General features: G+C 46.4%; 1 protein-coding gene across 1 annotated transcript in view; it reads left to right on the forward strand.

Annotated features, from left to right (window-relative positions):
* Positions 1-25505, forward strand: part of LOC123772465 (uncharacterized) — an 88073-nt gene that overhangs the window by 49216 nt on the left and 13352 nt on the right. The window contains 1 exon segment of the mRNA XM_045765658.2: positions 20694-21877. Within this exon segment, the coding sequence (XP_045621614.2) occupies positions 20694-21877 (1184 nt within the window).

A 25505-nucleotide genomic window follows, 5' to 3' on the forward strand; every position in this document is an offset into this window, starting at 1 on the left:
TTAGGTGTTAAAACTTGTTCGAACGTTGTACCAACGTCGGTGTTTCGATGTGTGTTTGGCGGGAATCGTTTTCTTCCAGTTTGGGTGTCGAGTCGGGTGTCCAGGAGTGTGAAGAGACAGACCGCCTGGTGGCCTTCAGTCACCTCTGGTAGGAAGCGAGGAAGAGTGCCTTACTTATTAATGGTTGGATCACAGCAGCACCCACACACCGGCAAAAACAGGAAAACAATCCCTCGCTGCACATGCGAGCTGCTGGCATTTGTTTTATGAATGAGCGCGCCACCAGAGAAAACGGGAAGAGGTCGCTCCTGGTAAACAATGTCTGAAACATTCTCGACCTAATTCCACTCAAGCTTCAAACCAAGTCGCAAATATTTCTGCCTGCCTAAGCTGAGCAACACAGTACCTGGTCTAGATCAATTCTTGTTCTACTGCCACACACATTTGGCCGTCAATGACGAGGTATTGCAACATTGAGGTATCTGGCAACCTTCTCTAAGGTTTGTGATTTCAACTGCACTTGTAACCCAATAGTACAATGGCGGGGTGAGCATTGCACAGCATATGTCTTGTCTCGACTTTTTGCTGACACCATGTTTGGGGCCCCTCCTTGGTGGCGGCCCGCTGCCTCCTGACGGGCGGGGAGTGTCAGCTAGTGCCTCACCTAGCTCCTGACGGGCGGGGAGTGTCAGCTAGTGCCTCACCTAGCTCCTGACGGGCGGGGAGTGTCAGCTAGTGCCTCACCTAGCTCCTGACGGGTGGGGAGTGTCAGCTAGTGCCTCACCTAGCTCCTGACGGACGGAGAGTGTCAGCTAGTGCCTCACCTAGCTCCTGACGGGTGGGGAGTGTCAGCTAGTGCCTCACCTAGCTCCTGACGGGTGGGGAGTGTCAGCTAGTGCCTCACCTAGCTCCTGACGGGCGGGGAGTGTCAGTTGATGCCTCACCTAGCTCCTGACGGGCGGGGAGTGTCAGCTAGTGCCTCACCTAGCTCCTGACGGGTGGGGAGTGTCAGCTAGTGCCTCACCTAGCTCCTGACGGGCGGGGGAGTGTCAGCTAGTGCCTCACCTAGCTCCTGACGGGCGGGGAGTGTCAGCTAGTGCCTCACCTAGCTCCTGACGGGCGGGGAGTGTCAGCTAGTGCCTCACCTAGCTCCTGACGGACGGAGAGTGTCGGCTAGTGCCTCACCTAGCTCCTGACGGGCGGGGAGTGTCGGCTAGTGCCTCACCTAGCTCCTGACGGACGGAGAGTGTCAGCTAGTGCCTCACCTAGCTCCTGACGGACGGAGAGTGTCGGCTAGTGCCTCACCTAGCTCCTGACGGGCGGGGAGTGTCGGCTAGTGCCTCACCTAGCTCCTGACGGACGGAGAGTGTCAGCTAGTGCCTCACCTAGCTCCTGACGGGCGGGGAGTGTCGGCTAGTGCCTCACCTAGCTCCTGACGGGCGGGGAGTGTCGGCTAGTGCCTCACCTAGTTCCTGACGGGCGGGGAGTGTCAGCTAGTGCCTCACCTAGCTCCTGACGGGCGGGGAGTGTCAGCTAGTGCCTCACCTAGCTCCTGACGGACGGAGAGTGTCAGCTAGTGCCTCACCTAGCTCCTGACGGACGGAGAGTGTCAGCTAGTGCCTCACCTAGCTCCTGACGGACGGAGAGTGTCAGCTAGTGCCTCACCTAGCTCCTGACGGGTGGGGAGTGTCAGCTAGTGCCTCACCTAGCTCCTGACGGGCGGGGAGTGTCAGCTAGTGCCTCACCTAGCTCCTGACGGGCGGGGAGTGTCGGCTAGTGCCTCACCTAGCTCCTGGCGGGCGGGGAGTGTCAGCTAGTGCCTCACCTAGCTCCTGACGGACGGAGAGTGTCAGCTAGTGCCTCACCTAGCTCCTGGCGGGCGGGGGAGTGTCAGCTAGTGCCTCACCTAGCTCCTGGCGGGTGAGGAGTGTGATTACTAGCTTACTAATCAAAGTGAATCGTTTGCGTTATATTTCAATTTTCCTTGCGAATTCTTTGACGAATCTGTCTCTGAGGTTGTGAACGGAGGTGGCTTCCACCACTTGCTCTTCCGGTCCATACCCCCTCCACCCCTCCCAATCCCGGCATCCAATCCCAAATCCTGATCCCTTCCCAGTGCTGTATAGTCGTATTGGCTTAGCGCTTTCTCCTGATAGGTCCATTCCACCCCCCCCCCCTGTCAATCACCTGTGGAATTGGCGAGGATTTCCTTACATTTTTTTCTATTCGTTTGTGTTTGCAAGTTTCACTTATGTATGTTTGTCCCACTTTCTCTTAAATTAATGAAACTCTTCTTGTTCACCTTTCTCTGTTCCCTCTCAGTATCTTGTATGTTGTGATCATATCCCTTAACCTACTCTCGTAGTCTAGCCCTCTTAAGTGTGGTACTAATCTTGTTCCATAAGTCTGCACTTTTTACATTTTTTGTTTTATGCTTCACGAGGTGCGGATTCCAGGACGGTGCTGCATATTTTATTATTAGTCTTATGTTGGTTGAATGGACTGTTGTTGGAAGAGTTCTTATTTAGGAGTTTAAATAACATTGTAATGTTTGGCAGCGTCCCACATGCTGCTGATATTACCCAGTTCATGTGTGTTCCGGTGTTAGTGTTGTAAGACTGTCCACTCCCAAATATGCTTCTCCTTTCGATTCATGCAAGGAAAGGAATTATCAAGAGAAAGTGCCAAGTCATTACGACTATATAGCACTGGGAAGGGGTCAGGATAAGGATTTGGGAAGGGACAGGGAGGAAGGAATGGTGCCCAACCACTTGGACGGTCGAGGATTGAACGCCGACCTGCATGAACTGAGACCGTCGCTCTACCGTCCAGCCCAAGTGGTTGTGATGCCTACTCCTTATGGCGTAGAGTCCCTCTGGCCTCTTCTCTCCCTTTCACAACTTCAGTGCCCTACTCTTGTGTTGTGTTGTGTTAGGTTAGGTTAGGCTAGGTTAGGTTAGGTTAGGAATAAACTCTAAACAACAAACTCTTGGAGTTTGTCAATTATCTTCCTGTAATTGTCTTCCTCCTCGGCTTTTACATTCCATATTAGCTCGGCGTCTTCAGCAAACTATAACATGTACGAATTCACTCCCTCAAGCAGGTCATTCACATAAGTTTGGAACAGCAGTGATTCTAGGACCGAGCCTTTTGGGACCCCACTTGTTACATCCGCCAGCTCTACACCTTTCTAACTCTGACCCTTTGTTTTCTGTCCTTTAGATCCTCCCTTACCCAGTTTAGTGTTTTTCCAGCTTGCTTCTCCATTTTGTATACCAGCCTTCCAAGAGGAGCAGTGTCAAATACTTTCTTACGATCTAGGAAGAGGCAGCCTACCCAGTCTTCTTTTTGTAAGGCATGATTTTCCCTCTAAATCAGTGGTACAAAGTTTGTCTTTTCTCTACTATTCTCAACCTAACAACTTTTTCTAGTTCTTCGACCTGCCCTCCTGTAAAAGGAGGGCAGGTCGAGAGTGCCAGCAGACAGGAGGGCAGGTCGAGAGTGCCAGCAGACAGGAGGGCAGGTCGAGAGTGCCAGCAGACAGGAGGTCAGGTCGAGGGTGCCAGCAGACAGGAGGGCAGGTCAAGGGTGCCAGCAGACAGGAGGGCAGGTGAAGGGTGCCAGCAGACAGGAGGGCAGGTCAAGGGTGCCAGCAGACAGGAGGGCAGGTCAAGGGTGCCAGCAGACAGGCGGCCAGGCCGTGGATATCAGAAGACAGTTTATGCCCCCCTGCAGGGCCGAGCTGTGGCAATATAACACTATGGATGCCACAGCGTGCCATGCTGCCAGGCACCAGTATCCTCCACACGAGGGGGGGCCACCAATGGCACTCACAAGTGCCACGCTAACAACACAACAGCCGCTCCCGGTGGCACTGGGTGCTGGCCAACCTTGGAGACCCAACGTGTTAATAGTTGTCATAATATTGATATAGGTAGCTACTATAAGGGGAGAGAGAGAGTGGCCCCCAGCAAGGCGGAGAGCGGCTACACAACACAACCGGTCTCGAGGCTCCGGTTACTGCCGCTCCTGCTGCCGCTGCTGACATTCTTCTCTTCCTCCTGCGCTCGCTCGGGATTTGTCTTCTTCTTCTTCTCTCTCCTTTCTCTTGCGGTTCTTCTGCTGGGTAACGTGTTCAGTGGTGTTCCTTTGTGGCTGTTGGTGTCCTGACAGTTGTTCTTCATGCACAAGCTGTTGGTGTTCTGAACATTGACTAAATACTCTTAAACTACGGCCAATCGCTTGTTAACCCACCCGCCAATTCCTCTTTTAACCCTCAAATGTTTATAAATGAAAAAAAATGCTTTCCACACTAATCACAGCTGAAGATCGAATCTTACTCGACAGGCGCTTCGCTCACGTTCTCTGTTCGAATCGTCCCTCTAAACTGTTTCACGTTCGTACCACAAATACTAATTATTCAGCCGCTCCTCATCAAGAAATGCCAAACATTGTTAATAACACAGCCGCCAACTCTCCCCTCTGTTTATGAATGAAAACCGCTTTACACACAACAACCCGGTGAAGCATTTACGGCGTTGTGGTTCGAATAAAAGTCGTCAGTGAATCACTTGTTCCGGATGTGTTTGAATGTCATCAGTTGGGAGTCAGCCCATCCTCCAAACAAAGACCTGAAAGTGATTCCATGCACCCGCCAAACCCCCTGTTTATGAATGAAAAACGGTTTACACACGACTCACAACTGATTTCGTTCGAACACTTCCGGAACAAGTGCTTCACTGACGAATTTTGTTCGAACCACAGCGCTGTAAATGCTTCACCCACGTACTACAAATACAAATAATCACTAACAGAACCTAAACACCTAACCTAACCTATGCCTATATATGCACAATATGCTAATATATTATAATATTAATTTATATTTGAGAAAATTCCTGTTTTGAATGAACGGCATGCAAAAGTTTGCTGAATGTGTCTGTGGGGTCGACCACTGGATTGAATGGACTTAAAGTCGAGGACTGGTTGTTGTGGGAGTCGTGTGTAAACCATTTTTCAATCATAGACAGTGGGTTTGACGGGTGCATGGAATAATAATAATAATTATTATCGATCATAATAGAAATATTACCTTATATTTGAGAAAATATCAATATTAAATACGCAGTGCGTTAATACTGATGAGTGTGTCTAAGGGCTCCGTCGCCGCCTGGACGACCCCAGCCTGAGGACAGGTTGACTAATTACCGCCCGTCCCTAATAAACCACAGCAAGTGCTCGTTAGTGCAGCAGTGCCCTCCCTCCCCACCCCCTCTGATCCTCTCCCTACTGTTTATGAATCACTAATCCCCCTCTTCCCCCTTCACTAGCTTCACTAATCTCCCTGTTCCCCCCCCCTCACCCAGCCTTCTCTCCCCCTTCCCTTCAGCTTCTCTAATACCATTTTCCCCTCCCCCTTCGTGAGGTTCTTCCCCCCTCCCCACTCCACCTTTTAATCCCCCTCCCCTTTCACCACTTTGTCCCAAGTCCTGACACTCCTCTCCTCCCTCTCTCTCTCTCCCTAGCAGCCAGGGAGAGAGGGAAGGGGGTCAACCCTGCGTCTATCACTGCTGGTGAGTGTTTGGTTTGGGGTAAATTGTTCTCAAGTGGTTGTGTTGTCTTGGTTGGTGGTGTGAGGGGTAGCTAAGTGTGGGTGATGGTCCGTGACTGTTGGGGGGGTACATGCTGCCCCTTAACTGTATGCTACCCCCCTTAACTGTATGCTACCCCCTTAACTATATGCTGTGCCCCCAACTGTATACTTTCCCTTAACTCTATGCTACCCTCCTTTAACTGGCTCCAGTCCGCAAATTGCTCCCGTTTTTGACGGAACTTGGGAGAGCTTGAGCGACTTATTGATACTTATTAATAACTGGTTGTGCAGCCTGGCCTCTCATCGCATACGTCACACTTGTTTAGGGAATCGACCAATCCGTTAAAAATGCGACCTATTAGTAACATTTGAAGCATGGCAATATTGTCGTTATTTATGCATTGGCCTCAATAGGTTAGACGGGTTGCAGGAATATTTTTGTCAGTTTACAGGTTCTACATGAACATTTCTGTCAGTTTACAGCTGCTACAGGAACATATATGTAGGCGACAGCACCGACGGGAATATAGTTGTTGAATAAGAGTAGCTTTAAGTAACATATTGAAGGATGGCAGCACGTCTGAGACGATCACGTGAGCGGGAAGACGCTGCAGCCTCCTCTTTAAGGAAAGTACTTACAGTAACGATGTGGTCGAAAGTACAAATATGTCGTGATGGACCACCAGAAAGTAAACTTGGGTAGTACTGAATTTGAACAAACCGGAAAAAATGTTTCGCTAATTAGATCGAAAATGAGAGGAGGAACCATTCCTTCGAGAGGATGTCTGGGATATCTTGTCTCCTGGCGTGCCAAAACTCTCACTCGGTACTCCTTATCTGGGTATTATTTTTTTTCTCCTGCCCACCTTCGTCACTCTCAGGACTTCAACGAAAGATTCAGTCCTGCCTGCTGTAAGATGTTTAGTCTTGTTACCTGTTTAGTTACAAGTTTAGTTTATTTTTCTATTAATTTTAATATTTTAAATATTATATATTTATATATCATATCTGCCCTCTCATCAAGGATCTCAAGGCCTCTCAAGGCAAGGATCAGCTTGAGCCTGATCCTTGCCTCAAGACTAAGCTTGGGCCTGATCCTTGCCTCAAGACTAAGCTTGAGCCTGATCCTTGCCTCAAGACTAAGCTTGGGCTCATCATTAACTTGCTTCTTGGGTGGCAAGAGTGGAGGATTACACTGTGAAAGGAGGTCACCTGCCACGGTACAGGAAAGTCTCCCTTGGTACAAGTTGTGACTGTGTTACATGCGGGTTACAGAAAGAGCCTGTAACCCTGGGTGTGGGGTTGTGTGGGCCGCTCCCGTCATGGGCAATGTGGGCCAAATGGGGCGGCAAGTGCCGTATATTGGTGGCTACTTAGCCTCCTGTCTGGACCACAGGGGTGGTGGGCTTAGGGGCCTACTTTGGGGAAGGGGGTGATCCCAACGGCAGCTTAGGGGAGGGAAGGTGTGTGTGTGTGTGTGTGTGTTGTGTGTGTGTGTGTGTGTGTGTTTGTGTGTGTGTGTGTGTGTACTCACCTAGTTATGCTTGCGGGGGAGTTACTGGGGAGACTTCCCAGTACACTCTGGTTACTGGGGAGAGAACATGCTCCCCACTACTCTCCCAGCAGCCATATATTCACCATCTAATATAAAGTGAGTTATTACCGGTCACATCAAGAGTGTTATCGGCGTTTATTGGCCGAAAGCAAATTTATCTGACCCGAGGGTCATCTGGTCGACCTTTTGTGCCCACGGAACGTGACGTCTCACACACACACAAGCACCTTGTCTAGGGCAGGACACATAGTGATGTGTAGCTCTGGACACATACTGCTATGTGTATATGTGTACAGTGGACTCTTATTAAGTCCTCGTCTCATAAGAGGAGATGCTGGGTTTGACCCCCTCGAGCGGAACAGAAATGCTTGGGCATGTTTCCATACGCCTGCCTGATGCCCCTGTTCACCTGCTGTAAATAGGTACACCCGGGAGTTAGGCAACTGTTGTGGGTTGCATCCTGGGTAGGGTCAGACCTAGGGGGGGGGGGGAAGGGAGAGGACATAAAGGTGGAATTTATTTTTAACACAGAAATTAATCTACGAGAAATTAGTCTAAAAAGTATATCAGAGTGAAAGAAAAGCCTAGAAAGTATATCCGATCGAGACCGATATAAAATATTTGAAAAGTATATGAGAATGGAAGAAAAAGTATAGGAATTATATCAGATGGAAAGCGATACAAAATATTAGGTGAAGCTCACGCCCCGGTGAGGCACGCAGACGGACAGATGTTCCCGCCATTTGTCACATCCACCGACACCCGTTTTCTTTGCGGATCATCTTACTGGGGGGCACTTGGCCCTGTTGGTGGGGAGCTGGGGTGATGGGTGAGGAGCTGGGGTGATGGGTGAGGAGCTGGGGTGATGGGTGAGGAGCTGGGGTGATGGAACGTCACCCCCCAATCGCAGAATTCCTAAACAAACTCAACTGTTGTCGTTGTCGTGCAGGTGTGGGAGAAAAAGTTGTCGTGCAGGTGTGGGAGCCAGAGTTGTCGTGCAGGTGTGGGAGCCAGAGTTGTCGTGCAGGTGTGGGAGCCAGAGTTGTCGTGCAGTGATACGTCACGTTAATGTGATCTCATTATGCATTTGAAGAGAAGCGTTGGAGGTGAAGCTCCTGGGCCCCAGCCAGAATGCATGGGTGGGGGAGGAGAGGGAGGAATGTGCGATTCCCCCCCCCCTTCCCCCCTCCTAGTTGATTGAGCTTCAGTGGAAGCCCCAGAACCCCCCCCCCCCCTTTGAGGATTCAGTTGAATCCCAGGTTGCATTTTTGTTGTACACGTCGTGGCGTAGTGGTCAAAGGCGTGTGCATGGGGAGTACCCAGGTGTGCAGGTTCGAATCTTCATCATGACTGATTTTTATCTTCCATTTAAGTCATGAATCACCTCATTGGTTTTGTCTACCCTCTCTTGTAATTCTTGAAATTGTCTTCCCAGAAAGGTTACCTCTTCCTTCAGCGCTCTTGTGTCTTATATTCCTTATATTCCCTTTTCCTTCTCTCCTCTATCTACTCCTGTATTTGCCTCTCACTAGTTCCTCCATGCTTTCTTAAAGTTCTCCTGTGCTAGTCACCTTCCTTTACTCCTTATTCACGTCATACTTCAATGCCCTAAAGTTCTTCCATATAGTTGGCTTTATTTCTTATCCTCATCCCTTCCAAGTGCTATATAGTCGCAATGGCTTGGCGCTTTCCCCTGAAATTGGCGGCAGGCGGCTTCTGTTTGGGGTGGGGGGTTGAGAGGGGGGGGGGAGGGCTCTCTCTGGTGTTATCAACAGGTGTGTGTGTGTGTGTCAGGGTTGTCGTGTAGGTTTGCAGGGAGACACTCTAAGGGTGTGTGTGAGGTATAGAGCCCCCCTTCCCCCTGGCCAAGTGTTTCGGGAGCAAGTATAGGTAGCTATAAGGGGGGAGACGCCCCCCTTCTTCCTCCCCCCCCCCCCCACACTGGCCCGAAGCCCCCAGGGCTAAGTAGTGTCATTGTGGGCATAGACCCGTGAAGCAGCCGTCGTGACCTTTCTCAAAACATATCATATGACGGCTCAACTCCATTAACAATTTTTCTGGATGTGTCGGTGTTGTTAATGGTGGGAAGGGTGGTTATATACCCCCTTAACCTGCTCCCGTTTCTTCCCTTACCCCTATTCCCCCTTAACCCTACCCCCTCGTCCCTCCAGTCTCTCTCTCTCTCCGCAGTGAATACTAGCATTATCCTCAATTTAATAAGACTATCAAAATCCTCAGATTAGGCAAAATTGTAATTAATTTTGTCAATAAAGATGTTAATAATAATAATCTGTCTCCGCTCTTAACCTCAACCCGTCGCTTAGCTTTCCCTTTAACCCCCCCCCCCCCTCTACCCCCTTAAGCCCCACCACTTTAACCCCACCTCACCCCTTAACCACCTCCCCCTTAACCCTTTCCCCCTTCAGGGCCCCCCAATCTCTCCTCAGTTTTTTTTTAATACATTAGGTACATCTGCATTTGTGCAGCTGCCCTAGACTATATGAAGGGGAGTTTTTTATTGTTATTATTTTCTACCACAGACGTGGCCAGACATTTACAATGCTAACCAGCATATATATTTTTTCTTCTGTCCTCCATGGCCAGGGTGAGAGATTTGTTAAACGTATAGTTCAGGGATTTATTGAACAATCAACCACAGAAGGTGATTGTAGTGCTTTTAATAGGCTAATCTAACCTACAGACATAAATACATAGATACACAGAGTTACGTCTCATCTACATAAAGTGGTCGATGTGTCTATATATATATATATATATATATATATATATATATATATATATATATATATATACATATATATATATATATATATATATATATATATGTATATATATATATTATATATATATATATATATATATATATATATATATATATATATATATATATTTATATATATATAAACTCACACCCCAGAAGTAACTCGAACCCATACTGTTGGCATGTTCTTCAGTGTTGCATGTTCTTCACAGTGCAGGCCTGTTCTGCGTGTTCTTCACAGTGTTGGCATGTTCTTCCTTGTCCACAAACTAGGATACGCATTTTCCACCGGCAGAGATACCTTAGGCCTAATACTCATATTTTATTTCAGTGTAAAAATTTCATTATTTGTTCATACTTGTTCATTCAGTATAATTTGTTTGTTCGGTATGAACTTTGTTCACATTTTGTTTCATTATGCGCTTAAACGGCAAGTTTGGTGATTTCATAAATTTGTGCAGTTAGAATTCTCATAGAATTATACCTGATCAACGAGGCTGTAACTCGTACATCAGGCTGCGAGCTGCTGTATCGAACAGCCCGGTTGATCAGACCAGCAACCAGGAGGATGGCTGGTCAGAGACCGGACCGCGGGAACACTGATCCTGGGCCGCTTCAACAGGTATAAGCATAGTCATATGTCACTGACCCGCGGGTAATGGGGGTGCATAATATTCCATTCATTTATTGGGTGAACTATAACACTCCTCGATAGGAAGAAAACCCGCTGGGTTGTTCATCCTGTCGAACTGAAGTGATAGCATCGCAAAGTTATCTTCTCTAAAGTGTGTAATGAGTCACTTTTTGTGATGAGTCCGCGTGTGTTTGTTCATGATGATGAGTGTCTGAAGTGGAACACAAACCTGATGTGATATCTGTCCAAGAATTCGTAACTCTCTCCTGTCAATGCTTAATTTATATTACCCTAAGAGTTAGATTACCTCTCACCTCTTTGATTTGTCTCGGGAACTGATCCACATTATCTATTTTATTCAAGGAATCCTTATTAAAAGGAATATTTCTTAAAAGATGTGACGGTTAATATGGCAAGAGTGAGGTTACTGTAGACGAGAGAATAAGAAAAGTGAGCCTAACCTCATCTTCCTTGACCGCTTCCCAAGACCCCTCACCTTCCTCTGAAGCCTCTTAGCACGTCCTGCCGGCCCTCCTGCAGTCCAGGGCACGCGTATGGAGCAAGTCAACACGTATTTAGGTAGAGTTTCGTGCGCCCGGAGCTAAACGCCAAATTAATAGTATGTCAAAGATGGCGGGTTTGGGTTGGCAACACCTGCCACCCTCCCGTCAGACAACTCGGCCCGGTTGGCATTCCTAGTCTTTAACCCTATTTATCCACACTTCTTTGTCCTCTTTAGCGGAATTTTCTTAAGGCTCAAGTATGCCAAGCATGTATGGGTAGGCGTAAGATGAGTGGAGGCCCCAGGTTCATCACACCCGCTACGAGAGTGGAGAGTAAAAATGACCCCTGCTAGATGTCAACATTGGACTTTTTTTTTTTTTGCCCGGCAGCCATGTGGGGTCGCAAATAGCGATAATAATATTCCTTGTGGACACTTGAGCCTATGTTATTTTGGACTTAGAAAGCCTCTTGACATTTTCTTTGGCTGTTTTAGTAAGGATTTTTTTTTGTACAAATGCTTTTAACGCCGCGAAGGCCGGTCGGTGTATGTGACACAAAAATAATATTTTTCTGTTTTATGGAGAGAAAGAGAGAGAGAAAAACAGTAAAGTTAGCTTGGAGATTAAAGAAGCCTTGGTTAGTTAAAAATCAATAATAATAATAATAATAATAAATATAAATTTATACTGTCATAGTCCTATTTTAGTTTATTCATTGGCAACTACAGTACACTGATGACTGACAACTGGTGTACACTGATGACTGACAACTGGTGTACACTGATGACTGACAACTGGTGTACACAGATGACTGACAACTGGTGTACACTGATGACTGACAACTGGTGTACACTGATGACTGACAACTGGTGTACACTGATGACTGACAACTGGTGTATACTGATGACTGACAACTGGTGTACACTGATAACTGACAACTGGTGTATACTGATGACTGACAACTGGTGTACACTGATAACTGACAACTGGTGTATACTGATGACTTACAACTGGTGTACACTGATAACTGACAACTGGTGTACACTGATAACTGACAACTGGTGTACACTGATGACTGACAACTGGTGTACACTGATGACTGACAACGGATGTACACTGATGACTGACAACTGGTGTACACTGATGACTGACAACTGGTGTACACTGATGACTGACAACTGGTGTACACTGATGACTGACAACTGGTGTACACTGATGACTGACAACGGATGTACACTGATGACTGACAACTGGTGTACACAGATGACTGACAACTGGTGTACACTGATGACTGACAACTGATTTACACAGATGACTGACAACTGATGTACACTGATGACTGACAACTGGTGTACACTGATGACTGACAACTGGTGTACACTGATGACTGACAACTGGTGTACACCGATGACTGACAACTGGTGTACACTGATGACTGACAACTGGTGTACACTGATGACTGACAACTGGTGTACACTGATGACTGACAACTGGTGTACACTGATGACTGACAACTGGTATACACTGATGACTGACAACTGGTGTACACTGATGACTGACAACTGGTGTACACTGATGACTGACAACTGGTGTACACTGATGACTGACAACTGGTGTACACTGATGACTGACAACTGGTGTACACTGATGACTGACAACTGGTATACACTGATGACTGCATGGCAACTGATGTACACTGATCTAGATGCACACAAGTAGGTGAGTACACACACTCTCACATATTCCCCCCCCCCCCTTCCCTATGGCAGCTAGTTTAAAAAAAAGTTTATGAGATATTACTAAAATATAGAAGAACATGAGGCCGGGAATATTACTATCTCGGAGTGTGTCAGTCCAGATCATATTCGCAGATGTAATAACAGTCTTGTGTGTGTGTGTGTGTGTGTGTGTGTGTGTGTGTGTGTGTGTGTGTGTGTGTGTGTGTGTGTGTGTGTGTGTGTGTCCAGAGTCCACCCCCCCCCCCCTCCTCAAGCTTCTCCAGCGCTGCCTTGGCCAGAATGAAAGCACATATAGCGCGTGAATGGACCCACGAGCGCATATAAACAAGTGCTTCTTAAGATGGCGAAAATATGAATGAGTGCTGGGAAGATGTTGAAGGAGGATGACCCATCCATTATGTCCCCCCCCCCACCCCACCCCCACCCCCAATGTTCCCCTCTCTCCCTCCCTCCATCCATCCCCTCCCTCCCTTCCTCCTTCCCTTCTCTTCAGTTGCGTCTTCTCCTTCGTCTTCCCTTTACCCACTACCCTTCCCCCTAACTCACGCCCCATTTGGTCCTCAACTTTCAAGCTGTCTGAGATGAAGGAGGATGAGGAGGAAGAGGGTGAGGAGCAGGAGGAGTACGAGGAGCAGGAGGAGGAGGAGTCAAAACTCATGTCATGACTTGTGTCATGTGGCGCACATTCCTCAGGTCTCGTCTTCCCGCTCTCTCTCTCTCTCTCTCTCTCTCTCTCTCTCTCTCTCTCTCGCTCTCGCTCTCTCTCTCTCTCTCTCTCTCTCTCTCTCTCTCTCTCTCTCTCTCTCGCTCTCGCTCTCGCTCTCTCTCTCTCTCTCTCTCTCTCTCTCTCTCTCTCTCTCTCTCTCTCTCTCTCTCTCTCTCTCTCTCTCGCTCTCTCTCTCTCTCTCTCGCTCTCGCTCTCTCTCTCTCTCTCTCTCTCTCTCTCTCTCTCTCTCTCTCTCTCTCTCTCTCTCTCTCTCTCTCTCTCTCTCTCTCTCTCTCTCTCTCTCTCTTGCTCTCGCTCTCGCTCTCTCTCTCTCTCTCTCTCTCTCTCTCTCTCTCTCTCTCTCTCTCTCTCTCTCTCTCTCTCTCTCTCTCTCTCTCTCGCTCTCTTGCTCTCTCTCGCTCTTTGTTTCAGTGGCAGCTCTGGTGGCGTGTGCACATGGCTCATGCACATGGCTCGTGGCGTGTGCACACGGCTCATACCGTGTGCACTTGGCGTGTGCACTTGGCCCCTGGCGTGTGCACATAGCGTGTGCACGTTGTAGACTAAGCCCCCCCCCCCCCCATGATAACACAATGATGTACATGTTTTACATGTACAAGTCAACAGGTAAATCCTTGATAAACCCTGGTCCTTTCTACTCCTCCTCGGTATCCTGTATGTATTGATCCTGTTTACACATCCTTTCCTGATGATGGCCCTTTGTTTCCAATCTGGCAGGTGCTCTCTCGTGCAGTGCATCGCCTCTCTACGTGTCCCTGCTTGTCACTCCATCGTGTGGACTAGTCATTCACACAGGCAACAATATCAAACGCTTTCGGGTAGACTATGAAAATGCAGTATACCCAGCCTTCTTTTGTTTCGTGTATGTTGGTGATGTCCTACAACTCAATGGAGTATGTTAGGCGTGAGGTTTCTTTCTCTTAAGCGGTCTTATTCCTCTCTCCAAGTGCTTTATTATTCTTTTCCTGATCTTAAATTTTGAAGGCATTTCTTGTCGAATTACACACAGACTTCCTTGTCACTCTCTGAGTGTGAGTATGTTTTGCTGTCTCTTGAGTCTGGTCACGTGATTTCTTTCTCTTGTGATCCGTGGTATGTGGTAAAGTGTTGCTCCCCATTTCATGTGAGCATCTAACAAAATACACCCGGCATTACTCATAATACACATGGTATTATTCACAATAATACAACTGGGATTTGCTTTGATGACGATACACATCGAACTGCTGACAATACAATATTCCTATCATTGTTCACAGTTCAATACACATGTAACTGCTCAAAATAAAATAAGCCTGTCACTACTCATAATACAGTAAAACTGTTGTTGCCCACAATATAATACACCTGTCTCTGCTCACAGTGTTCACAGTACAATACAGCTGTCACTGCTCACAGTGTTCACAATACAATACAGCTGTCACTGCTCACAGTGTTCACAATACAATACACCTGTCACTGCTCACTGTGTTCACAATACAATACACCTGTCACTGCTCACAGTGTTCACAATACAATACACCTGTCACTGCTCACAGTGTTCACAATACAATACAGCTGTCACTGCTCACAGTGTTCACAATACAATACACCTGTCACTGCTCACTGTGTTCACAATACAATACACCTGTCACTGCTCACAGTGTTCACAATACAATACACCTGTCACTGCTCACAGTGTTCACAATACAATACAGCTGTCACTGCTCACAGTGTTCACAATACAATACACCTGTCACTGCTCACAGTGTTCACAATACAATACACCTGTCACTGCTCACAGTGTTCACAATACAATACACCTGTCACTGCTCACAGTGTTCACAATACAATACACCTGTCACTGCTCACAGTGTTCACAATACAATAGTCACTGCTCACAGTGTTCACAATACAATACACCTGTCACTGCTCACAGTGTTCACAATACAATACACCTGTCACTGCTCACAGTGTTCACAATACAATACACCTGTCACTGCTCACAGTGTTCACAATACAATACAGCTGTCACTGCTCACAGTGTTCACAATACAATACACCTGTCACTGCTCACAGTGTTCACAATACAATACACCTGTCACTGTTCACAGTGTTCACAATACAATACACCTGTCACTGTTCACAGCGTTCACAATACAATACACCTGTCACTGCTCACAGTGTTCACAATACAATACACCTGTCACTGTTCACAGTGTTCACAATACAATACACCTGTCACTGTTCACAGCGTTCACAATACAATACACCTGTCACTGCTCACAGTGTTCACAATACAATACACCTGTCACTGCTCACAGTGCACACAATACAGTACACCTGTCACTGTTCAGAATATATTTTGTGCCTATCCACAACTTCCTCTTTTAAAGCATTCCACCTGTTACTTTTCCTAGAGAGGTACGAGTACTTTGTTACTTCCCTTTGATTCATTTGCGCTTCCACCTTTGTCCTGCTTCCTCTCAGTCTAAAGAGGCTGACCTTGTCCACCTTTTTATATTCCCCTCGGTATCTTGTATGTTGTGATCATGTCACCTCTGTTCCTGCTACCCTTTTGGGTTGTGAGATTTAGTGCCATTAACCTATTTTTCCTAGCTTAGTCCTCTTAGCTCTTGACACCAAGCTTGTTGCAAATCTTTCGAATTTTTCAGGTTTGGGTTTATGCTTCACAAAGTGCGGACTCCATGAGGGTTCTGCATATTCCGGTACTGGTGTGACAGATGTTGTGTAGACTGCCTTGGTGGAGTCTTGATTCAGATTGGACCCCTTACCTATCCTGTGGGCGGTAGTGGACCCCATACCCATCCTGTGGGTGGTAATGGACCCCATACCTCTCCTGTGGCCGGTAGTGGATCCCATACCCATCCTGTGGGTGGTAATGGACCCCCCATACCTCTCCTGTGGCCGGTAGTGGACCCCATACCCATCCTGTGGGCGGTAGTGGACCCCATACCCATCCTGTGGGCGGTAGTGGACCCCCATACCCATCCTGTGGGCGGTAGTGGACCTCATGCCCATCCTGTGAGCGGTAGTGGACCCCATACTCATCCTGTGAGCGGTAGTGGACCCCATACCCATCCTGTGGGTAATAGTGGACCCCATACCCATCCTGTGAGCGGTAGTGGACCCCATACCCATCCTGTGGGTAATAGTGGACCCCATACCCATCCTGTGGGCGGTAGTGGAACCAATTCCCCATCCTGTGAGCGGCAGTGAAAGAGGAAACAGAGACAAACAATGCACTTAGGAACTGAAGCCCAAACTTCATATAACTAAACAAGGTATAATCTGATAATGTAGTCAGACAGTTAATGTACATATCAATACTCCTTTAACGCGCAAATGTCCAAGAGCTACACCACAACTGTCTCGTAAGTCGAGCAATTGACACGTGTAATGAGCCAATGCCATATATATATATATATATATATATATATATATATATATATATATATATATATATATATATATATATATATATATATATATATATATGTCGTACCTAGTAGCCAGAACTCACTTCTCAGCCTACTATTCAAGGCCCGATTTGCCTAATAAGCCAAGTTTTCCTGAATTAATATATTTACTATAATTTTTTTCTTATGAAATGATAAAGCAACCCTTTTCTCTATGTATGAGGTCAATTTTTTTTTATTGGAGTTAAAATTAACGTAGATATATGACCGAACCTAACCAATCCTACCTAACCTAACCTAACCTATATTTATAGGTAAGGTTAGGTTAGGTAGCCAAAAAAAGCTAGGTTAGGTTAGGTTAGGTAGGTTAGGTAGACGAAAAAACATTAATTCATGAAAACTTGGCTTATTAGGCAAATCGGGCCTTGAATAGTAGGCTGAGAAGTGCGTTCTGGCTATTAGGTACGACATATATATATATATATATATATATATATATATATTAAATGTTATTTCTAATTTGAGTTAGGTTAGGTTAGGATAAACTAGGTCAGGTTGGGTTAAGTTAGGTTAGGATAAACTAGGTCAGTTTGGGTAAGATTAAGTTAGGATAAACTAGATCAGGTTGGGTTAAGTTAGGTTAGGATAAACTAGGTCAGGTTGGGTAAGGTTAGGTTAGATTATGTGAGGTTAGGGTAGGTTTAAAGCGCAGCGGTGACGTAGAAGGATACATAGTTTTCTCAGGTCTTAGACCCCACTCCTTCACTCAGCAGCTGATGGGAGTGTCTGTTGTGAAACGTTACGTGTGTTTTGTGTGATCCTGTGGGCGCGTTTTTTGGGCGTAGGGGGGGGGCAGCCAATGGGAGCGTAGCGCAGGGCGGCAGTGTCACCCTCCTCCAATACGCGGCTGGCGTCGAGTGCCCATCGGTGCCTCGTTCTTGCTGCCAAACATTTGTCCTATTCCAATATTAAAATAATATTAGCCTATCTTATATTTTCAATTGCTGCTTTTTACTGTATATTATTATAGACGTATTATTTGGATCGTAAATAGACACTGAACTTGTTGCTGGAGAACTGTTACTCTGAGATTGAGAATTGTTAACGAATGATAAGTTGGTAAGGAGTGACTTGGGGAGAGCCGGGGAGGTGGCCGTGGCGGTGATAATAGCCTACACCCCCGCATGGATCATAAGCAAACTTGACCTGGTGCCAGGCACAAGTGCCTTCCTCGCTACCTCCTCTCAAGACGCTTTTACGCCCCTCGTCCCCCCTAACTTGTCCACCACCTCAAAACAATATTTCCCACGCAACAAATCCCAGTGGACATTAATCGACGTGTTTGTTGAAGACATTGATGAGTACAACATACATATACTCTCCCGTTAAGTGACTGTCATAAAACTTGAAAAAAAACACTCTGAAATTCTATTAAACTGAGAATAATTCAGTACAAGGGTCCTGAGGAGTGTGCCGGACCCAGAGTGTGGAGACTCAGGTGTGTGTGTGCAAGCGGCGAACGGACTCCAGCGACCATCCGGCCGAAATAGGTTGTGACCCACAGGTGCGTCGAGTCACGTGTGGGGTTACGACCCCTCTCCCTCCCTCTCTCTCTCACCCCACCCACCTCATTCATGCCTCAAATACCTTCTCCATTTGCCATTTTTTTTTTTTTATGTTTTTTAACACAGACAACTTTTCTTCCCAGTGCTCTCAATTTCAATTAACCCATAAGCTTTGATCATAATGGAAAATAATACATTTAATAATGCCCCCCTTTAAACACATTTATAATTATACATTATTATGTAACCCACATTATACACCTATTGTTTAACCCGACCCATGCTACTATTATTCTCCATATCAACACTTCAATAGATTTAAAAACACTGTTAATAATTTCATTCATTGTAAATGCTACACAATTCTAAATGATTGATTGTGTTGGGTAGAGAGCAAACCTGGTACAAGGTTCAGCTGGTGTTAGCATTTGTAAATTTATCTAATTAAAATAGAATTTGACTCCCGTTTTTCTTTACAACTTTGGGGATTTATATATATATATATATATATATATATATATATATATATATATATATATATATATATATATATATATATATATATATATATATATTTTTTTTATTTGTTTTGCTTCCTAGGCTTCAAATTGATGTTCTGTACACGAATTGTTTGGGGCGTTGATTAGTAAACCTGTGTATTGTTTACAGTACACCTGCGTGGCTATTGTTAATAGTAAACCTGCGTGGCTATTGTTTATAGTAAACCTGACTTGTTTATAGTAAACCTAGCTATTAAATTACCTGTTATGTCAACTGTGTAAATTATCTGAAGCAGGAATAAGAATGGCTGCTGATAATTGTATAAATATTTACTACAACACACTCACAACCAGTACACAGTGGCCGTGACACGTAGGTGCTAGTAGTTGTGGAAGTACTAGCAGGTGAGCATGTAATAGTAGTCATAGGAGAGGTGGTGGCAGTTGTGCTAGTAATGAGCAGTACTAGAAGCTAGTGGGAAAAAGCTGGGTCATAATTATATAACAGTGAGATCAGAAAGGAAGGGAGATATATACTTAATAGCTCGAACTAGTTCGTGGCTAACTGGTTATAGGGTACATTAATTAACCGGTTTCGTTATATACCAACTAACCGGTTTCATTATATACCAACTAACCGGTTTCATTATATACCAACTAACCGGTTTCATTATATACCAACTAACCGGTTTCATTATATACCAACTAACCGGTTTCAAGCCAATTAATCATGCATTGTGGGGTCAAAATTGGAACTTAGGGTGAAGGTTATATTCGTATTTCCTGCATGCTGTTCATGCAGTCAATTGGAGTTGGATTACTTTTTGGCTAGGATTAATGTAAGGGTTGTGAATGACAAGTATAGGGGTGTTGGATCCTTTGGAATCGACTTGATCCATTTGTGTGATACATATGTTGTATTTGAAGTCCTATTCTGCGGATTGGTGTTTGGCTGAAGGCCTGTTACTCTCTAAAGGGTTATTAAGGCCAATTAGCCTCTGGAGGGGTTATTCAGGCCTATTAAGCTCTGGAGAGGTTATTAAGGCCTATTAAACTCTGGAGGGGTTATTAAGGCCTATTAAGCTCTGGAGGGGTTATTAAGGCCTTATCACCGCTAGAGGGTTATAAAGACCTGCCAGTCTCTAAAGGGTTATTAAGGCCTATTAACCTCAAGAGGAGTTATAAAGGCCTTTTCAAGTCAGGAGGGGTTATTAAGGCCTATCAACCTCGGGAGGGTTATATAGACCTTTCCACCTCTTGGAGGGGTTATTAATGTTTATCAACCTATTAGGGGTTATTAAGGCCGCCAGAACAACTTACTGACCAACCATCAAGTAAACTTTATCCTTAAACATTATCCAGAACTAAAGTCAACAGAATACACCCCTCTCGGTGTATATACGTCCCTGTATCACAGGGATACAGGGACGTATGTGTATCACATACGTCCCTGGGTATATGTGTATGTGTGTATCACATTCTTGTACTCAAACAGAAAAATAACAATTGAAGAGAATATACAGATTATTCGGAAGCTTTGTTACTTTTTATTTTTTTTTAAATATCCAACACTGTAATGTTGGATATTTTTTGCAAAGGAAATTTAGTAATCATTTTGTCACTCTGAGAACGGAGTCGTTAAGTACTTTGTTAATGAAGTAGTTGTGTTGTTACAGGAGGAGGAAGGATGCACCTGGAGGACTACAGCAGCAGTCAGGCGGGGTCACCGGAGCCCCTCGTGCCCTCGGAGCTGACCTCGTGTGACCTGGGCGGCCTCATCAGCCCTCTGGGAGACACCTCCCACGCTGGGTCTCCCATGGGGCCGTCTGCGGCGTTCTCCCCTCCCACCATCAGCGTGGAGGCGCCCCGGGAGTCCAACGCGGGCCCGACGTCGCAGCTGTCGACGGCCATGACGGCTCTTGGGGAACTACACGGTGACCTGTACCTGGCGGGGGACGAGTGGCCGCCCTCACTAGAGAACCTGCTGACGGCGCTGCCGGGGGGCTCCTCGCTCCCGGAGCTGGTCATCACAGACCCGCGTCCTCCTGATGCCCCTATCTTCTCCAGCCCCATGCCGACCCCCGCGCCCTCCACGGACCTCCTCGACCTGCCCTCCAGCGAGGGACTCGAGTTGTACCTCGGAGGCAGCCGGTGTTCAGCGTCGCCTATGAGTGTCTCCCCCGGCGGGTCGTCGCTGCCCTCGCCGTTCGCCTCGACTCGAGGGTCGTTCAGTTCGACCCGACGGAACAAGCGGCCATACTCGACCTCGCCGATGAACGTGGACGGCGTGGACCTGAACACGATCATCAGGTCGTCGCCGACGTGTCTGAGCGGCGGGTCCCCGACGGGCAGCGCGGCGCCGGTGCCGTGCTCCCCGTCAGGAGGGAGTTACGGCCACATCATCCCCCGCCCGGAGGCCAACAACAACAACCTGCCACACCGCGCCAACCTCTCCTTCCAGACGCTGGTCGGCGACGACGACGTGGTCAAGAACAACAACAACCTCCACTACTACAAGGTGGAGCCCAAGTGTGAGCCGGAGGAGCAGCAGCAGCAGCAGCAGGCGTCGCCGCCCTACCTGGAGCAGCAGCAGCAGCAGGAGGGTGAGGACGGGCGGCCGGGCAGCCCCCTGGAGGACGACGGGCCCCGCTACTGCCGCTGGGTGGACTGTAACGTGCTCTTCTCCTGCCGGGAGACGCTCTCACGACACATCGAGAAGGCGCACATCGACCAGAGGAAGGGCGACGACTTCACCTGCTTCTGGGCGGCGTGTCAGCGCCGCTACCGACCCTTCAACGCCCGCTACAAGCTCCTCATCCACATGCGGGTCCACTCAGGCGAGAAGCCCAACAAGTGTACGGTAAGTAGGCCTACCTTCCTTCTCTCGCTTATTATATTTACACCTAGGCCTACCACTTAGCTTATGGATATGTAGGCCTGCAGGAAGCTCCAAGCAACAGCCTTGTGGATCAAGCTACAGCATCACAAGACAAGCCAGGCCGAGCTTGGGGAGTAGAAACCAAATACAGCCCCTTAGCCTCCTCCTGCGGCCAAGACAACCACAATGCTTGAGGCCAAGAGCTGGAGCTCGAACCGACTTGTCATTGATTTCCCTATCCCCTTCCTGAAGACAAGTGTTGACTTATAAGGTCTCCTCGTCCTTGTCTCCTTGTAACCTGTTGCACGATACGTCATTCACACTAACTGCCTCAACCTTGTTCTCTTGTACTGCCTTGGAGTGGGCAGTGGCTTAGCGCTTTATCCTGAAAAAAACCTTACCTTACTCACTTCTCTGCTTGTCGCATGAGGTCATTTTTTTAATATATCTATAATTTTAGTGCGATTTTATGTTAATTTGTATTCTGCAATGTTCTGAGGAATTAATAGGGTAGATAAAGACAGACTTTTTAACACAAGGGGCACACGCACTAGGGGACACAGGTGGAAATTGAGTGCCCAAATGAGCCATAGAGACGTTAGAAAGAATTTTTTCAGTGTCAGAGTGGTTGACAAATGGAATGCACTAGGAAGTGATGTGGTGGAGGCTGACTCCATACACAGTTTCAAGTGTAGATATGATAGAGCCCAATAGGCTCAGGAACCTGTACACCTGTTGATTGACAGTTGAGAGGCGGGACCAAAGAGCCAGAGCTCAACCCCCGCAAGCACAAATAGGTGAGTACAAATAGGTGAGTACACACACACACACACACACACACACACGCACGCACGCACGCACGCACACACATCCCCAAGAAGCAGTCCGTAGCAGCTGTCCAACTTGCAGGTACCTATTTACTGCTAGGTGAACAGGTGCATCAGGGTGAAACAGAGGGGGCCCAATGTACGGTGTGTGTGTGTGTGTGTGTTTATATCCCGAAGACATTAACAAGTAAACAATATGAAAACGTATATCCATAAATGGAAAAATAAGATGAAATTACTTGAGCGCTTCCGTCTAAATCAACACATCGTCGAAAGTACACGAAAGTGCTCTCTTTCGAAAACGACAAGAAAACAAGTATTTTTCTTGTTTCCCCCCCCCCCTACCCCACCAACGTTAACTCCCAGCATCACCCCTACGTTAATTTAACTCCTTTTCAGCTAATGTCAAAAGACGTTTAGCCGCGATAATGGTCAGCTGTTTTTGCGCGCCCCCCACCCCTTTGTCCTGCCTTTCTGCCCCCCCCCCCATTCACCCCCTCCGGCAACATCATCCCCCCCCCCCCCGCTGACAACACCCGCGGGGTGTAAATAAAACACTTGTTTCATAAAGTGTATTAAGTGTGATAGTGAAGCAGGCGCCATTAGACGACCTCCCACATGGTAGCGTCGACCCACACCTCCAGGTAGCGTCCTCCAAGAGGTGTGGGCCTATCATTATTATCATGATGATCATCATTATCATCATCATCATCATCGTCAATAATCATTATTATTATTACACCGAGAGTGTAATGAGGGTTCGAACCTACGCGTGGGGTGTTCTCACGCACACGGTCTAGACAACTATGCCACAACATGGTCAAAAGGATTGCAACCTGGGGGTACTACTGCACCCTCCAGAATTCCTATTGCCAGGTCGTGGTATAGTTGACTAGAGCGTGTGCTTGGGAACACCCAGCGCATGGATTCGAACCCTCATCACGGCTCCTACGGATTTGATTATTATTATCATTATTATTATTATTATTATTATTATTATTATTATTATTATTATTATTATTATTATTATTGTCAATCATCATCATTCATTATCATCCCATTAGTTACCCTTTATTGTGTATCGTTCTTCTGGTCTCCAGTAACCTGTTCCCATTTCTATCACCTTACACTTGCTTGTGTTGAACTCTAATAGCCTTTTCTCAGACCAAGTCTACAATTTGACTGTCATCTTAGATTATGTTACAATTTTAATCTGCCTAGACTCCTCTCGTTAATTTTGCATCATCTGCAAACATAGACATATCAAATTCCACTCCTGCGTGTGTGTGTATACTTATCTAGTTGTGCTTCCGGGGGTTGAACTTCGGCTCTTTGGTCCCCTTCTGTCAATACCCAATCAACTGGTGTATCAACAGCTCTATCATATCTAAATTGGAAACTTTGTATAGAGTCTTGCCTCTAGCACCGAGCTTCATGATGTATTCCATTTGTTGACTACTCTGACACTGAAATAATTCTTTCTAATGTATGAGTATGTTTTGGCTTAGTGCTGAAGCCCGTTAACCCCTGGAGGGTTATTTGGGCCACCACAACAGCTTACTGACCAACCAGCAAGTATACCTCAGGAACCTGTACACCTGTTGATTGACGGTTGAGAGGCGGGACCAAAGAGCCAGAGCTCAACCCCTTCCCCCCCCCCCCCTTCCTCCCCGCAAGCACAATTAGGTAAGTACAATTAGGCAATTAGGTAAGTACATACACACATTGTCAACACAAGGAATTGTCTTTAGTCTTTAGTCTGTCTTTAGTCTTGAACATTGTCCAGGACTAAAGTAGACTCGCAGTGTATATACAGCGAGGAGCGAAGTAAATCTCTTGGTATATATATCTTTCGCGTGTGTGTATATTTGTTTGATAAAGAACAAAATATTTCGTGTGATTCATTCTTGAACGTTATTTTCCTTATATACATGAAAGCATGTAGTTTATATTTTTAGCGAGTTAGGTTAATAGGAAACAAGTATTTTATTGTATATATATATTGTTCCAATATTGTGTATCTTTGGCGGTACATTCTAACAAGATCGAATAGCATTGATAACGTGACAGGAAGGATAATATTTATCAAAAATAAAACAAGATTAGTACTCTCGACGAAGATCACTAAAGAAAACGAAACATTCTTAGATTACGACTTTTTGTTGAATAAACGTTTGAACGTTGAAATAGCGACCCGGGATCTTTTGTTGACATTTTCGCCCCGTGAACGACAAGTGATCGCCACTAGGCTTGAGCTGTCTCTCTCTCTCATAACAACACACTGGGGCTCCCTCTCAATGTTATGGGTTACCGAAACTTGTAAGAAATTGTGTGTGTATGTATTTACTATTTGTGCCCGCAGGAATGAGCTGTTAGCTCTTTCTAACGGTAGGTTGCCTGATGTACTGACTCCCGACCTAGGTTATAGGTTCTGCTAACTTATATCTGCTACATAGTTTCCCCTCACACATCACATGTGTGTGTGTGTGTGTGTGTGTGTGAGGGGAGGAGGGGTGTGTGTGTGGGTGGTGATGCGTCACACCCATGAATAAGAGTGTGTTGGTGGACGCCCACACCAGAGGGGGTCCCAGCGTGAGAACCTTCGCTCGGCAGCCTAGTCTCGTAACGGCTCTTGTCTCCCTCAACCTGATGCCCTCCTCGCACGGCCGCTTCACATGTATAATGCTTGTGTGTCTATGTATGTATTAACACCATGTACTGAACGGGGTGAGAATAGCTTGAGCTACCTCATCCCTTTGTGTGTATTTTACCTCAATAAACTT

The sequence above is a fragment of the Procambarus clarkii genome, chromosome 17 (assembly GCF_040958095.1).
Source record: "Procambarus clarkii isolate CNS0578487 chromosome 17, FALCON_Pclarkii_2.0, whole genome shotgun sequence".
In the NCBI taxonomy this organism is placed as follows: domain Eukaryota; kingdom Metazoa; phylum Arthropoda; class Malacostraca; order Decapoda; family Cambaridae; genus Procambarus; species Procambarus clarkii.